The 18,041-nt window shown below is 41.6% G+C and overlaps 1 protein-coding gene across 1 annotated transcript in view; it reads right to left on the reverse strand.

Moving 5' to 3' along the window:
- The window catches only part of LOC146813123 (putative DBH-like monooxygenase protein 2), a 162,985-nt gene that overhangs the window by 18,338 nt on the left and 126,606 nt on the right, over positions 1–18,041 (reverse strand). Inside the window, exons 10-11 of the mRNA XM_085614705.1 lie at positions 17,319–17,378; positions 12,633–12,763 (exon numbers count right to left, since the gene is read on the reverse strand). Coding sequence (XP_085470831.1) covers positions 12,633–12,763; positions 17,319–17,378 — 191 coding nt within the window. The remainder of the gene's footprint in view (positions 1–12,632; positions 12,764–17,318; positions 17,379–18,041) is intronic.

The following is an 18,041-nucleotide window of genomic DNA, read 5'->3' on the forward strand; positions in this document are numbered from 1 at the left end:
GGATAATCTGACTACCACCTATGATATCCTCCTAGCGGAGGCAGATTGGCCCCCAGCTTTCATTTTAGAAGCTCCTAGAGGGGAGGAGGTAATCCTCCCGTCCTTTGCGCACACAGTGCCTAAGGACCAGGCTGAAGTGTACGCTGAGGAGTGGGCGCTGGCGCTTGCGCCGGCGGTGTATCATACTCAAGTGGGATGGGACAGGTTGTCCCCCTGCCATGAGATTCCATTGCGGTCCATGCCCCAGCCTCAACCCCAATATCCCATGCGTCGTGAAGCTAGACCGCACGTCGCAGCAATCCTTGAACAATTGGAATATCAGGGTGTTATTGAAACTTGTGTGTCACCTATGAATAACCCTTTATTCACTGTGACGAAGCCTGACGGGTCGTACCGTTTAGTTTTGGATTACCGACACTTAAATTCGCATTGCCGGACCTGCGCGGTACAAAATACTCACAGCTCGGCTCTTGTCGACAGTCTCGTGCGTAAGAGATTTAAAACGACACTTGACATCTCCAATGGCTTTTTTAGTCATAACCTGTCCACACTGAGTAGCCAGTGGACGGCGTTTACTTCGGGCGGCAAACAAAAACAGTTCACAAGATTAGCCATGGGCTATAAACACAGCCCTGGCATCTTTTCCGCTCGCGTGGTCTCTCTCTTAGAGAGAATAGACCCCGACGCATACTCCTATGTTGACGATATCTACCTCACGGATGATGAGCTGATGCCACATCTGTCTCGAGTTGACAATATAATAGTGAGTTTTGCAGACTATGGCTACAAATTTAATTTTGCGAAGTCTCACATCGCTGAATATACAGTGTTGTTTTTGGGCTACGAGCTCAACAATGAAGGTAAGGGATTGGCTCCTCACTTTCTGGAGAAGTGCGCATGCTTGCGTGCTCCTACAACACTGAAAAAATTACAATCTCTGCTGGGCTTTCTGAATTTCGGCCGTACGTATATTCCTGATTATGTCCAGCGTATCAAGCCGCTTTACGCCTTGGTACAACCTTCTTTTTCGAAGTCTAGCTGGCAGCTAGAACATTCTGCTATTTTACAGTCTTTACAGGCTGATCTTCTTGCTTCACAATACTTGCTGACACGTGATAACCGCACTAACCTGGTAATAAGAATAGTGCCAGGCGCAGTGGGTTTCACGTATTTGACGTTCAATGAGGGCGATACAGTCCCCATTGCATATAAATCACACTGGTACACCTCTGCTGAATTACGTTTTTCCACTGTCGAGAAAGTTCTGACGGCAGTACAGATGGCGATCCTTAAAGAACGCGCACTGTCGCATGGAAAACAGATACTGGTTGTAACACCGTATCCTGCCCTAGAGGCAGTGACTAAAGCAAGTGTACCAAATTCTAAAGCTTTGCATCCACGGTGGATACAATGGGCCACGACTCTGACATCACCAGATGTCACTTATATCTTTGACGCCTCTTTACAGACTCAGGAGTACTTACAGTATGAATTCGTTCATCTGGCTCCTCTGTCTTTGCGCCCGCTCAAAGAATACCATTGTGTCATATACACTGACGGCTCGGCGCAGCCGGCGATTGGATCAAAGCATGCCTATTCTGCGGCTTGCGCAATTGTCGTAGGTACATTCGTAAATGGTGAATTCCAATCTGATGCAGTGCATACGCAGTCATTGGGTGATTGTACCGAGCAATTGGCGGAGCATCGGGCTCTGGTGCTTGCACTGGAGTTTGCTGATCCCCGAGTCACTACTCTTATAGTGAGTGACTCCTTTTATTGTGTCCAGTCCTACAATGACAATTTACACTTCTGGTCTCAAAACGATTATCGCGATACCAAAGGTAGCACAATTAAGCATAAATTGCTTTGGGTTCGAGTGGCAGACTTTAAAGAACGTCTCCCTCTTGTGAATGTTATTCACACTCTTGGTCACCAACGACTTGGTGTCCATGCTGTCGGTAACAGCTTGGCTGACGAGGCAGCTAAAACCGCAGTGGCTACATACTTAGTGGCAGCAGTTACAAGATCCAAAAGTAAGATTGATGATGACATCTTGGCAGCTATTGCTGCTACAGAGAAAGGAAGTGATTACCCGAAGGGTTTTCCTCCTTGTTATTTTTATCACTTAAGTCCTGATAACGTCCCGTTAGTGAGGATTAACGACGTTGGTGACAGAATTATTCCCAACGCGGACTGCAGACCAGCTCTGATATTAGCAGCGCACGAGGGGTTGGCGTCAGCCCACGCCGGCGTGTCCGCTACTATATCCCTGTTACAACAACGTTACTGGTGGTTTGGTTTATATAAACAAGCGCGCGCTTATGTTCTTGATTGTGACATTTGCCAACAGATTAAACCTTCCACTGTTGCGCGCCCACCACAGACACAGTTGTACATATCTAATAAACCATTTGGTTGTGTTTATTTGGATCACTGCGGTCCTTTTTCTTCTGATACTGCGTACAAGTATATCTTGGTTGCAGTAGATTCGTGCACACGTTTTCTCTGGGTATGGCCACAAAGGAGTGCTGACTCGCGGACTGTCATCAGGGATTTGCGTGTCTTTGTGGGAACTTTTGCGTGTGGTACCTTCCATTCTGATCAGGGCCCTGCGTTCGCCTCTAAGGCTTACAAGGAGGCTATGAGAAATATGGGGGTCCAAGTCAAATTTTCGTCCCCCTACCGACCTTAGGGTAATAGTGTGGTGGAGCGAATGAACCGTGACTTAAAGCAATCTTTGACAGCACGTGTTAGGCACAGGCCGGAATTGGCTAGCCCATTTGTATAACGTCCAACGTGCACTTAATAATCTCCCTAGAAGGTCTCTGGGTGGGCGGACCCCATACATGATGCTCTTCGGAATCAGAATGTTTGTCGCAGACCTTGATGGTCTAGACATGGCGGCGTCGACCGCACCCTTTGACGTAGATGATCACTGTGCTGTTTTGCAGACCCTACAAGAAGCCAGAGACACTCTTTCGAAGGAACACTTGCCCTCCACATCTGATGCTGAGCTTCAGATTCCGGTAGTCGGCTGGCTACCCCGAGTTGGAGACCTGGTCCGTGAGAAGGTGGAGAACAAGAAGGAGTTCGGCCCCTCTTATCGTGCACCAGTTCCAGTGCTTGGAGTGCAGGGTACAAGAACAGTCATTTTACCTCCACTTCCTGGTCGCAAAGAAAACAGGTACATCTCTATTGACAATGTCAAACTTCAGCGAGTGGCCGATACTTCTTAGTATGACTCCAGCAGTTTCATGCCAGACGATGCAAAGAAATTCAGTGTTGGTTCCTGCTTCTACCACCTTGTCTGATGTTGCCGTCGAGATGCAGTCAGTTACTGATCCCTTGTTAATACCACCGGCTGGTGGTCTGCCCGAAGAGACTGAGTATGCTTATCCTACAAATGGTCACTCGCCTGTTTTACAATCTACGGCGCTTGACCAGTCCCGTTTCTCCTTTGACACTAACTCATTGCCCTCCACTCCCCCTTCGAACATTGCTGTTTTTGCTAGTTGGTTTAAAAGACATTTTTTGGTTACCCCTTGGACATACATCTGGCTGGTGCTTTTCAGTGTTTTTTTGTTTATGTCCATTGGATTTGTAACAGTGTTTTTCCGTCTGGTGAATGGCCACTATCTCAATGAGAGATCTACGATTCGACTTATCAATGGAACTTTGGCCCCACACTCCTCGTCCCACATCATGAAAAGGGACCAGACTTTTGTGAATATTACTGCCTGGCCCGTTTTGGATGGAATTGCGTGGGATGCTGTTAAATTCCAAATTCATGGTCCTACCGAGGTCATTAATGTACCTAATGTATTTCGTGTTTCTATGGGTGATGTGGTTAAGCAGAACATTCGTTCTGATGATTGGGATGTTCATGCCATTGAAGCTCTGTTTTCTGATTTGAAATATTATGCCGCTTTTGATGCAGAAGATTTATATGAGAATGCGGCTAACTATGCAGAACAGTATTGTTTTCAACATTATGGCAATCACTTCCTGCATAAAGCTAATACATTTCGTAATTTTGTAAATTTTACCCAATGGGAACACTGCCCTACACCATCTTTAGGCAGTTCACCTACATTGGTTGATAAATATACTTATTTTACTGATTTCAGTGTTTGTAGCCCAGCATCCTTTTATTTTAAAGTGATGCCTGAGTCTGCCTCAAAGGTTAGACTGACACACACCAAATTACTGTATTCTAAGTCCTTTATGGATGAGTTGTCAATCAAAGGTTATGACCTGTGGAAGGCTACTGTTGATCTTAAATCGGTTTGGGGTTCCAAACCGTGGCAGGTTCAGGGAACTGAAGCTTTACATCGTGCCTGTCTTGTGCCAAATCATATATTGTTTTTGAATTCAACTATCTTCCAGACCACCTGTCTCGGATTGGCCACTACTAAAAAACTGAATTTCCCCTTTGTTCCGGATCTGGGCGCTTACCCAAATTGGGATAACCAAACAGATCTGTCACTTCCTGCTTTGCAGTCATTAGTTTCTAATACATCTTTCAATATTTCGAAATTTAGTAGTGAAGGATGGTTAATTTGGCAAAGCAGTTCCGATACCTGTCAACGTCGTTTTCTAGGTCTCAAACCGGGGTATACTCAGCAACGCGTAGACCCTCGGTTTGAGTCCTCTCATACAGTAACCACCTACTCTGTAGGGAAATTATGTCAATGCTGGCTGCGACATTCCACCTTGGCGTCTGTCAAAGTTCATTTATCGAAATTACATGACAAAATAGATTTGAATGATTTTGTTAAAGGTCCTGTGGGTGGCAGATCCAACGAAGTATGGAAATTGTCGCAAATTGAAGCGGCTTCTAGATTGAGGGCTATTGACCAAGTAAATATGGAAAAGGTATTAGCCGTTATAGATAACAGCATTAACACTCTTTCTTCCAGGATTTATACATTAGACAATATTGTTTCTTCAATTGTTGATATTGTACATGATGATGTGTCTGTATTGTACCATGGTCAAAACCAGTTGCGTTCTGTTATGCAGTTTGCATGGACGTTACAAACGTTAAAGGCAGGGAAGGTCCCTTGGGACTATTTGAATACGACCTCATTGTTCCTTCCCTTTAACCTTACTGTAAAGCAACAGTTCATGTCCATGAAGGATGTTACATATTCATTGTTACACATTGAAAAGTTGGAGCCGTTACCTTTCTCTGTGGTGGAATTGAATTCAGCCGTATGGTTAGTACATGGGTTGATCACGCTCCCTTTCGCGCTTTTTAAATTTACGTCATGCATGAAACACTATGTACTGGGTAGGTAGTAACTGCTGGGTACCGCGTTCCTGCATGAGGTTTGGTCACTCCCTTTTACGAATAGATGTACAAGAGACGGTACAGAGGTTTACCTGAAGGGTGAAGAGTGTACCTCGACACCTGATCATTCTGTAGTATGTAGGCACATTCAGTTACACGGTGCATGCAATGTACACGCCCCAAAATTAGCCTGCGTCCTCAAGGGTGTCCCTGTGCCAGTGATTACCCCGTCTTTCACGCTGCTTGAAAACGGGAGTTATTTAATCTTGAATAATGAAGCTTGCTGCGGGATGTTAGTGGGAATCCCGTATATAGTAACAGTTTCGCAGAGAGTAGTCTGCTGCAATAATGTTCTTTTCCCACCCCCGCATGGGCGGCTGGATGTTTCCATCTGGCCTTCGATTCCGACCTTGAAGGCAGAGTTCAACAAGATGAGCAGAATAAGAGCTCTATTGTCCCAAAAAGAGGTGCCATTGACTTCCTCCCGAGAAACATTTGTCCTTCACGTGGCAAATACGCGCACTGAGGTGCAGGCGCTTTTGAATACTGACCTCCCCCTACATTTTGGAGCTTTGATCCAAACAATTTTCAATGCCTCGTCAACAACTGGCCTGGCTCATTTTTTTAAACTTGTGGGCTCAGGCCTCGTGACCTCCTTCCAAACTATTTTTGGTGTGATTCCGGCATTTTTTCATTCTATTTTTTCGAGCATCTTTGGCGGTGTCCTGCTGCTTCTGGCGCTGGTGGCAGGTGTGCTGCTTTTACTTTTCGTACTACGAAATGGCTGCTCTTTCTGTGCCACACGACAACCTGTCCCGGCTGCATCTTCTTCGTGACAGGATGCTTGAATATTATGGTACGCTGCCATTGGCGACTTTGAGCCTGGCTTATGGATTATCCTTCCGGTATTCCTACTTCACCTGCGTGCAACCTGTCTTTCACTGCCTAGATTGTCCCTTTGAATGGCCTCTGGATTTGTGCTTAACCAACACGGTGTCTCCGGTGCCGGATTATGATCGACTGATGAGGCCCTTAGCGTCTCATGAGTTTGCCTGTTCTGGTGTTCGGATTATGGCCTGTGGTGCGGCGCATGGCATCCTGGGTAATTGGGACATCGCAAGGGCTGCTTATGACTTCTTGAATATGAGCTATCTGGAGGAACACGTCGGTTGCCCTCTGATCGTGCTAGAGGCTCCGCTTATTGAAGAACATGTATGTTCCTTTTCTTTGCTTAGCTGGATGGCTGAAACTTCTAGTGGCAGTGCCAACGATTTTCTGTTGGAAGCTGTTGCTACGCATGCTGCATACACGTTCATGGATTGAGTGAACTGTCATCCGCTATGTTTTTCCACCATGACCTGAAAGTTACCTGTGACTTTGGAGTGCTGGCTAAAGCAGCATTTTTTTGATTTTTTTCTTTCCCCTTTTGAGGTTTTTTGATTTTTTTGCTTGATTTCAATTTGAATACGCCTTGTCCTGCTCTGTCGAAATTGAACTCTGCGTTCTCTCATTTCTTCCCTACTGGTTAGTGCTTCGATCAAGGGGGCATGTAGTAAGGAATCCCTTAATACGTCCATGCATTGTTAAGTTAGCATAACCACGTTAGATGTTAGAAAGCCATCTTGCTGCTTTTGCGCACGACACTGCGTTTACACGTTATTGATTAAACAAACTGCTGACTCGAGCTTTGCTTCACAGAGAGCAATCTGTTGTTACCATCCCGAGATCTGCGCAGCGACCTTGGTCTGTACATGGTGTGACAAACAGTCTGGGTTGTTAGACAATGCATGTTTTCCACTCTAGGTTGATCGACACACTATTTAGCCATAACACACAGGCAGCTGCGAATACCTGAAAGCTGGTGCTTTTAATATTGCAGACATCATGTTTAATATTCAGACCGAAGACGAGCCTTCCTGCGAGAAGACTCCTGATGCTCCTGTCATGTGAATTCACTAAGCTGATCTTTGAGGTATGGGATCCCCTATTCAAGCCTAAGAGACCTTATATTAGCATAATAATAATATTAGCTTCTTAGTAAAGGGAAGGTGGTAGTATCCACTGTCATTTATAACATGATCACTCCTTTTATATTCTATGGTATTGTAACGATGCTCATGGTTTTAATTATAATCATTTGTCTGCTTGTATTAGCCAAAGTACTGCATATGAGGACACGTGGTCTATAAAAATAAACTCTTTTTATTTTCACCGTGTCTCTGTTTTATTCTTGTTGTGGACTGCTGTGAGAATAATATACGAACAGGTATTTCCGATTCCCACCATTCCTGAGAGTACACTGAGTCGCTTGTTCTGGGTTGTCTTTTCATTGGGACCGCCGAGCTAAATCTCGGATAACGAATGGGACACTTATGCTAGCCGGATACTGGGTTCTGGGTTCTGAGGTGAGTTTCTGGTACACCACAATTCACTGAGGTCCTGGGGTTCTACGCATAGTTCTGTGTATAAGCAGAATCCCTGCAACATTGCATGATCCGTTGAAATTGTGCTACATTCTGCTTCCAACTGGGAGAAAGCCGAGCCCTTTGAGGTGCGCAATACTGACCCTGAGTGCTGGTGGGGCATTTTGTTTGCAAGGAGCCATGTATACTTTGGTTTTATGGGCCTGCATAGGCTTATGCCCCTTTCTTCCAGGGTCTCTTGCTGTGCTTCTCTCAACCTGGAGGTCTCTTTATTTCTAAAGAGAATTTTTGTTGCATCCTGTGGACTCTCTTTGGTCCCCTGGATGAACATAATATAGATCAAATCTCTCGGGTCCAGCGTCCACAACTCTGGTAGAGCTGACAGCAGTTTAGGCAGATTTCTTCTGTTTAAAATGTCTTCATAACCTCGTGAAACACATATCAGGAGTGTTTTTCAGCTCATGTTGGTCACTTTTTTGGGGAGAACCTAGTGGCTGGCTGCTATGCTAGAAGTTCACTATTTCATAATTTGAGTGTGGTGTGGCTAAAGATGTAGTCGGAAAAAGAGTTCGCTCCGGCTGGGCAATCCAGAGTGCGATTTTTGGGCAGTCCAGGCCTCCTCGATATAGTGGGAGAATCCATGGCACTCAGTCTAATCACAACTCTGCATTGCAACTTTGTGATTTGCTTGGTGGAGCCTGTGCCTCATGCTTTAGAGGACGACGTGAGGGTCCAGAAGCAAGGTAAATTAAATTTTAATATATTTTTCAAACCCCCAGTCCACCATACTACTTGGTGGCAGCCACCACTGTTCTGATTTCTACTCTTTGTGAAGCAAAGATCTCTTTAACACTCTCTTTATTCTGCGCGCCTATGCCTTTGGGAGAATTAAAAAAAAAAAAAGGCCTAGTTTATTGAAGGCATTTTTAACATAAGCCAGCCAGGGAATAGCAGAAATAATGTCAAGATTGAAACAATCTTTCAAAAGCCATACGAGTGCCCCATAACTTCACCCAAAGTAGTAAGGTGGCTATACCGATAAAATCCTCCGTAAATCCAAATCCCAATTCTGTATGTCTAATAAATCTTGGGATAGATTTGGGTAAGTCTAAGAGTCTACATAAAAATGTGTTTTCTGCTGTCTCTAGCTTTGCTATGGTAGTGCATCCCCACACTCCTCCCCCATATACACCAAGAGATGAGCACTTGCTTCTATACAGTTGAATCATCTCCTAATTTATGTCCTAGCTTTTTAGCAAATCTAATATAATTTTACAAGCTGCCCTCATCTATATTATTCTCTGATTTGTTAGCTTCTCCCAAGACAAATTAGGATCAAGCAGAAGGCCTAGGTAATTAAAAGAAAAAAGTTTTCTATCGGTGTCCCTCCAATGTCAAAACTCTTAGACTTTCTAAATTTTAGGGCCAAAGGGCATTCTAAACAACATTTGGTGATTTACCTTAAGGTTTACTTTAATCATAAAATAATTAAAACCATTTAAAAGACTTTGAAGGCCATTTGCTGTTTACACTACAAGTACTGCGTTGTCCGCGTACAAAAGTACCAGGACTGCATGGGTACCAATTTGCAGGGTTAATAATCATTTGGGTACACCAGATCAAGAACCTCTTTCACTGAAAATAATAGGTAGATCTTTCAGATTGACCCATACATACTTATAAAATGTCTATGTAATCTTGGGAGAGAATCCTGTGTCTGAACTGAATGGCCTGCAGAGCCAGATAAAGAAGTTTAACAGTAGAAGGTTTTATTGAAATATCTGGCTTCCAGAGTAGTAAGATGATTTGGTCTGCGGTCAATCTCCTGTGGGCCATTTAATGTTGGTGACAACCATTTTGTTGAGTCAAGGACAGACTTTTATTGTCTTTGTACTCCAAGCCTCCTTCTTTGCGTGCCATGTGGGCACTCACCACTTTCTGAAGTCAGTGTGTGTATCTAATTATTAATAAATCTATGGCACTTTAAAACAACTTTTTGCTAGCAGCATTCATTGTTATGGTTCTTGGGAGCCATGCTATTTTACCTCGATTTTCAATACCTTCTTTTCCAGGGTCAGCTGAAATGGATTTGTTGCTGTGGAGAAGCTCCAAGCCAAAGAGACAGTTTTCATAAAACTAGTGAAGTCAAGTTCAGAAGTGCTCAGGTACACTGCCTGTCTCCATGATGACACGGAGGGGATGGTGACAAAAAACAAAGCACAGACAGGCAAGGAAAAATTAAAAAGTAAACTCACATGCTCATAGGAAGTAGACTTCAAGTGAAAGTAAAGCAGGAAAAAATAGGAGACTTTGGCAGGAAGGCGGTACATTTGCAGTGGGATGGGCATGGAAACACTATTGAACAGGCAGACAGGAGCAGGCTGGTATCTTGGAGTACCGCGCCATAATGTAAATGGCTGCTCACATGCATCGCATCATGCTGCTTTCATTCATTTTAGCACAAAATGAGTCTGTCTCCCTTTTTTGTGCAAGAGGTTTTGGAACTGCTTTGTGCATATTAATGTGTAATTTTAGGCAAGACCTTCCACTAAGGAAATTACCCAGGTTTCACCCTTGCAGAGATATTAAATGGAGTGCAGAGGTATAGACCATGAAGGTACATGACTTTAAGGTGCACAAAAGGCTGTCTTGTTAAATCAAGAGTGTTTTGGAGTTTGGGACATTTACCCTGCCTAAGCCACAGTCTATCCTTGAAGGAAAAAATGTTATGCCTTTGTACATCCAATACTTCTCACAGATGGACTGCACTGGTGTGATATTGGCAAAGCTGACTTGCAAGGTGAGATATGTAGGATCTCAACTGCTGAAAAAGACTCCCTACATGCAAAGGAGTGGATGCTTTGATAAGCAGGTCATTCCGATGTGGGTAGGTGAGAGAGCAGTCACCACCGCCAGGCACTCTGATGCCTTGGGATTAAACTAATCTTTTTCAACCGTTAATCTCAGGATTTTTTGTTTGTTTTGTAAATCAGTCTAGAAAAATATTCATTAATATAAGGTAAAAATGTATAATACACCACAAGAGATGTATATCAGAAAATGTCTTATTTGCTGCTTCTATGTACATATAGGGGCAATGTAGAAGAGTGTATGCCTGCCACTAAAACTCTTAAGAAATGTCATGACAATAATTGCATATTTCCCTTTTGTGCACACCAGACCATGTTAAATATTACTGCTTCTGTACACGTATAGGTATTTATAATAGAGGCATTCGCTCCAGCCAATACAACCTTACCAAGTCAAATGTACAAATGCGTATGCTTAAGTTAATTTCTGGGATTTTTGTATAAAAAATACTACTTTCAAACCTTTGTCCCATTCTTTCTCTCTAGTACTATGAGCCCCCAAAACCTGTTCTCAAATGTCCACTACCAATGACACCCAACTAGCAGATGACACACAAAATAACATAATTTTTCTCCTTTCAAATCCATTATCCTCATTCCATAATTGCTCTAAATTATACTACCCATGCAATGCCTTGTCGGGGGCAGTAACCGCTATATGAATATAACTTATAATTGCTATTACAATCCTGAAGACCTTCTGCACTCATCAAGTGTCCTTGAATTTGTAGTATATGTGAAGTATCCTGATTTTTTCTTTTCGATCCATTTGTCTTCTACTTTTAGATCATGAATGAATTTAAACTAGTACTTGGGCCAAACCAAGTAGTAGCAGCATTAAATTCCCTTTCATTTTCAATGATCTAGAACTCTTCCACTGCCGGTCTTGTCAAGAGGATGTCAACATCCTTTCTCTGCTGCTCCTGATGGAAATGGACAGATCTTCATGGAGGTACTGCTTGCGGCGAATTCTTGAATTTCATACAACAGTCACTCAGCACTACATTAAGCACACATCTAGCTATTGTGGTGTTTTGCCAGGCTGACATATGCTGGGATATACAACTTTCTAGAAGGGTGGCTGTTAGAAAAGGGAAAGGGAAGAGGCATCACTTAGCTCCAGTCAGCTGCAATAGGTGGATGTCCTCCTCTTCCTTTGCTAGAATGCATTTACATATATGTCTGTCTTTGCTAATGCTGAGGGTGATATTGAGTGTCCCCAACATGTTGTCAGATAAGAGATCTCTAATGCTGCTTTGCAACTTGTCCTGCGATCTTCATTATTCCTTCACTTTCTGAAGGTCTAAAACTCTAATGGTATGTGCAAGTTGCTGCATTTTCTCATCTGCATCACTGTCAACAATGTTGTACCTGAGATTGGCAGATTCAAAATGAGTTGTCAGTTCTCTGTGCATATATCTGTAAGCTAGAGTGACGAGAATGTGGCCAAGGCTGCTGCACCTCATATTGTTTTTTTCAAGACCATCATGACCTCATTAAAAATCTTCTGGAAGTCAGCTTATCTATTCTGGGGTCAATCTTCAATAAGCTGTTGTCATAATCTCACAGAGTACAACCATTGTTGTCTAGAAGAGCAATAGTATCATCAGCCTTGCTAGACAAAGTTGAGGTGCCAGAGACTTTTTTCTCACAGAATCATGTCTTTTGCTCTCCTTTTTATGGTAAATTGAAAGGGAGCTGTAGCATATGGACTATAAGCCACTGACATACTATTAGAATCTGTTTGAGAAACAGATCTTCAGTAAATGATCTTGATCCAGAAGATTCTATTTTATGGCAAATGGGGAGAAGCAACTTTTTCAGAAGTCAAAGTTAGACAAAGTTGACTGGGTGGTTTGAAGAGGCCTGATACAAAATGCAAAATATGTCTGAAGAACGTCTGCATAAATTCAAATGTCATAAAGGAACAACACAGTAATCAGCAAAAACATCATGAAAGTTAGTCATGTCATCTTTGGCAGATACTCAAACAGAGAAGACTCCATTGTTAGTCTACATCACAAGGAAATGAGAAATTATACATACCTGTACACATCAAAGCCAATGGTTGACGACAGCCCTTTGTAATCTATTTTGCTTGTGCACAGAGCAATGATGTTCCTGGGATAGTAATACAGGAAAGCGAAGCACATCTCATCAGTTGTGCTAGGACCACCCTGGAGTAACACAAAACATGTCAAAGCAAGTTATTTATGGGCAGAGACTACTGCGGAATGCAACATGAGGGATATGATTCTCCCTTTACATCAAGTGATAAGGTATAGCCTTCAAAATGGTAGGTGCATGGCCACAGACAGAGTACTGTTTTTTGCGCCACATGTCAACATGTAAATGGTTGATCACTTGGCAAACCATCTTAAATACATGCAATATGCCTGTGTGACAAAACACCATAACCAAGTGGCTTTCAACCACACTCACTGATAAAATTGTGTAGCTTCATCCAATCTGCCTAACCTTTGCTCTAACATTTTGCAATTTTTTTTAAGGTCACTGAAGCACCCTACGTGGGATTCCTAATATTTTGTACACAACTCTTCATCTTATTTATACATAGGTATTCTTCTGCAACCTCACTTATAATTGAAGGTGTACAGTAGCGATAACTATACTTGTAGGTCTTATTATAATTGAATCTTCACTTACAATGACTTTCTTTTAAACAGGGAATGTCTCAATATTTCTTGAAAAATTAGAACCAGTTACATTTGATCAGCCTCCTGGTTCACATATAATAATCGGGTAACTCCCAGAAACTGAAGTGCAAGCTAGATCAAATGGACATTCAAAGGAAAGCTCCTGAATGGAACACCTCCTTCCTATCAGAATAGGCTCAGATTGTCTTCCTCCTATTATGCTCATTTCCACTGGCGCAAATAAAATTAGGTCTTCCACAAAACTGCACAATAGCATCTCTGATGTTCAAAGCTTACATTAGTTCATTTTCAAAGTTAATACATTCCTCTGGGCATACCTTTTACAATTATGCTGACAGCACCCAAATCTTCCTAAGACTGGAGAAATCCTCTGATATCAACTGTTAGGCACTGTCGTAAATTGTATACTGGACAATCTGAACCAACTCAAACTCAGAGCCAAAAAAAGCATAGGTCAGCCACATCTTCCTCAAGTGTCAGAAACCTGTGAGTAACTTTGGCTATCAACTTCCCCTTGGAACTTCAGTTTGCCTCAGTCAAATCTTGCCTTGGATTCTCATGATGAGGGTTGGTTGCCTTTTCTTTGTTGTTATCCATGCTTCACTTTGCCAATGGGGTAGGATTTGAATCCAGGACCGGCATCACTTCTTACCATACACTACTTTCTAATAGAAATCAGAGTGTGTTACACATTCACTTTGGCAAGTTGAACTTTGTGCTTTTCCTATTCTCTACCTACCCTCTTCATCTATTACTGCTGGAAGGATCATGACAGCACAGGATCCCTACATACAATTGATACACTTGAGTAGGAATTTACAATACACATAGAAACCAGAGAGTTGCTTTGGCTATCAACTTTCCCTTGAAACCTCAGTTTGCCTCAATCAGATCTTGCCTGGGATTTCCATGATTAGGGCTGGTGAAGTTTTTCTTTTTTGTTATCCATCCTTCACTTGCCATTGGAGTATATCTGCTGGAACCAGGATTTCAATCCAGGGCTGGCATCCCTTCTTTATAACGTATACTACTTCCTAATAGAAATCAGAGTGTGTTAAAAATTCACTTTGGCTAGAACAACTTTGTACTTTTCCTGCTCTCTACCTACCTCTTCACCCATTATTGCTGGAAGGCACATGACAACACAGGCCCCTTCATACCATTGATATACTTGAGTGGGACTTTACAACACACTACCACACAGCAGAAGGAATGAAGAACAAGAGCTTCACCATCTGACTAACATTTAACTATCACTTCTAAGGTCACCTCATGTTAACCACATTGACAGCAAAATCTATTTTACCTGACAGGTGACATTGAGTCTGACTGTATCTTGACCAACCTCTTTTGGTTTGAATCTTGATCAGTGATACAATATTTGTGAATATGGACAAATGTCCTTAACACCCACAGGTTTAATCCAGCAAATGCTACATGTATGATGGGGAAATCTGATTTCCAGTTTTGATTTCTAGTGGTGCACATACCTTGCACCGACTGGCATTTTTTGGCATGCATGGAAGAAATGCAAAAGGTCTCAAATCCTTGGTATGACATTAGGTGATGACCCAAACACTGGCAAAGAGCTAAGGTGGGACAAGATGAAGATCATTATATCTTAGGAAAGTAGATCAGGGAGAGCACCTGGTGGTATTTCTGTAGATAGTTCACCAGTAGAATGAATGTGTACTGGTAGAAGGCAGGCAGCTTGTGAGCGCATGTATGTTTTACGAAAACGGCAAGGTACCACCAATGGGTGAAAGCCTACACAATGGCAGAGAATAAAGTTACACAGCCAAAGTCATCAGGAATGGAAGAAAGGGATTGATGGAGGGCATATGGTGTGATTGTCTGAAACAGAATGCTAAATTCTGAGCTTAACACTTTCTCCAAATGTCCCATTGCACATCTTATTGTGGTCTTTCTTTCTTTCTTTCTTTCTTTCTTTCTTTCTTTCTTTCTTTCTTTCTTTCTTTCTTTCTTTCTTTCTTTCTTTCTCAGAAATTAGAAGTCATTGTAAAATACTCATATTTAAATGTCTCATTTGATTTTTGTTTCTTGAGAGCAGACTGTAAAAAACAACTGCAGAGGAGGTGAGAGACAGGTCTGTCTGACTTTAACACTCCTCTCCACTTGACCATAACTCATTGTAAAGGTTGAGAGACACCAGACAGTTTTTCTTTTCTCTGAAAAGGGCATCATTATCTTTATGTGGTTAAGAAATATACATTTACGTGATCCTAATCTTTTTGGAGAACACAACAGATGCTTGTATATAATGAGACGCTTTCTGGTCAAAGTGGAGTAATATTGGAAAGGAATATGTGGTGTGTAATCTAGATCACCCTGTAGGAGTGCTAATACTTGTCTAGTGTGAAAGTGTCATGGAACCCCATCCAGTTAGCTGTTCTAGAACTTTAAAGAATTCATTCTTTGCTTATATGATTAAAAAAAAAAGGGGGTTATCCTCGTTTATGAAGTGGAAAGGATTAGGAAGGTCTCCTTTTGGTGCCATGATGATAAGCAGGACCCTCTGCATTGGTTAAATACAGGTGTATTCTGGTATATTAGGGTTTTCTTTTGATTACAAGAAGATTCACAGGGCCCGATTGACAAAGGTAAACTTACGCTTTTTTGTAAGTTACAATTTTTGCTTCTAAGAAACTAATTTTACAAGTAGTATATTAACAACTATGGAGTCTCTACTTTTGTGGCAGAGACTGCACATAAAATGATAGGATAATCATAAAGAAGTGTAAGCTTACTTTTGTAAAACAGGCCCACATATACACAATAGTTGAAAATAGTTCCTCGTAAGTCTCTACTACATTCATAAACTTGTTTTTGATCAGATCAAAATTGAGAGGAAAGTGACATCAGAACAACAACGACAATAATAATAATACGAATAATCATAATAGCAAGAAGGCAAATAATGATAAAGCAAAAATACTAGTATATTGTCTAAAGGGATTGCAGATATTTCTTCAGGAATGTAAAGCAGGAATGGGATTGGCTGAAGTACTACTTGTTATCTAGGATGCAGGGACTCCTCGCATAATGATGACATCAGACACAAAAGCATGCTTTCCCTGGAATTTTTCAGTGGAGTAATACATTTTAGTATATAGTATTTATTTTTAAGGACATGACCAATTAAAATTGCTCTCCTTGGTAATTTTTATTAAAGCTCAGACTTTCACAAATTCAAACTATGGTGTTAGACCTACAACTTTTGTGGTATGGGGAAAATATGCAAGCCATCAAGGATGGAACTAATAGTTCCTCACAGAAATTGGTCTATTCTTTTGGGGGTTATATTATTTGGACCTTGTGGGAGGTCAGAGACTGCTGATATCAAGACTGGTCTTTTTTCCCTCTCAGCTTGGTGATTCCAAAATTAGGACCATATTTATGACCCGGTTTGCGTCGCTCTTGCATCACGCAACGTGGTGCAGGAGTGACACAAACCTTAAGTCAGATTTTTGCATGTCTTTGAGTGGCTCCAAATATCTGGAGTAACATAAAACAGTGCAAAGCACTGTGTTGCATTACTCTGCCCTGTGTAGGCATTCCATGGGCAGTGTGTGGGTGTTCTCACGCAACTCCTATGGTTTTTAATGCATTCCCAAATGTAAAAGACTGTTTCAATCTAGGACAGCACGAAAAAGATATGCTCCACCAAAAGAGGCCTAACAAAGAGAAATATCTTCTTTTCTCTTTGTTACTTCCTCTTTCTATGTGTGCTGCATTCTGCAGCACATAGAAAAAGGAAAATGCCTCTCCGGATTGTTTTTGTGCAGGAAGGTGTCCCATACTGCCAAAAAACCTTCCTGCGTGCCTCCTTTCAAAATGGTGCAAGGGTATCCGCGTTGGCGTTAGGCAGCCCATTGTGCAACAAGTTGGGAATGCGCTGTATGACATTGACACTATTTTTCTTTTCTTCCAGTAAGAGAAGAGAGATAAAGTTAGTTGGTGAAGGAACACAATGAGGTAAGTATTGTCACAAAGCAACTTGAAATTAGTGAATGAAAGCATATTTTCAACTTACAAATGTCACGTTGGAACGTCTCATGGTGTTGTAGGTGCATTCCACCACCAACTCATCTCCCTGTAATTGAATAGAAGAACCGGTTTCTTTTATTTGCAAAATCAAGGTCTATATTCTGCACTATTGCATGCATGATTATGTTGCATTTTTTGATATTTATAACATTTTAACCTATTTGGATAGCGGAAGATGACTATACATAGCAAAAGAAGTTGGACTGCGTCTCAACCATTTGGAAGGGCTGGGGATTATGATTATGCTTGAATATATATATGTAAATATATATATATATATATATATATATATATATATATATATATATATATATATATATATATATATATATATCACTGAAAAAACCATAGGTTTCACACACGTTATAGTTAGCTGTACATTTCACTCGTAAAAAACCAATGAAATTCCACGTTATAGTTAGATCAGGTAACTATAACTTGCGCGCCCACAATAAACTGCTGATGACGTCACATATTACATCACTCATGACATGGTCAGTGACATCACTCATGACATCAATGATGACATCTGAAATAACACATTGTGGATTGCGGTCGCGCAAGTTATAGTTACCTGATCTAACTAGAACGTGGAATTTCATTGGTTTTTTACGAGTGAAATGTACAGCTAACTATAACGTGTGTGAAACCTATGGTTTTTTCAGTGAATTTGTACGTTTTTTTAAATGCTAAGTTATGTATTTATTTT

The sequence above is a fragment of the Triturus cristatus genome, chromosome 7, assembly GCF_964204655.1.
Source record: "Triturus cristatus chromosome 7, aTriCri1.1, whole genome shotgun sequence".
In the NCBI taxonomy this organism is placed as follows: domain Eukaryota; kingdom Metazoa; phylum Chordata; class Amphibia; order Caudata; family Salamandridae; genus Triturus; species Triturus cristatus.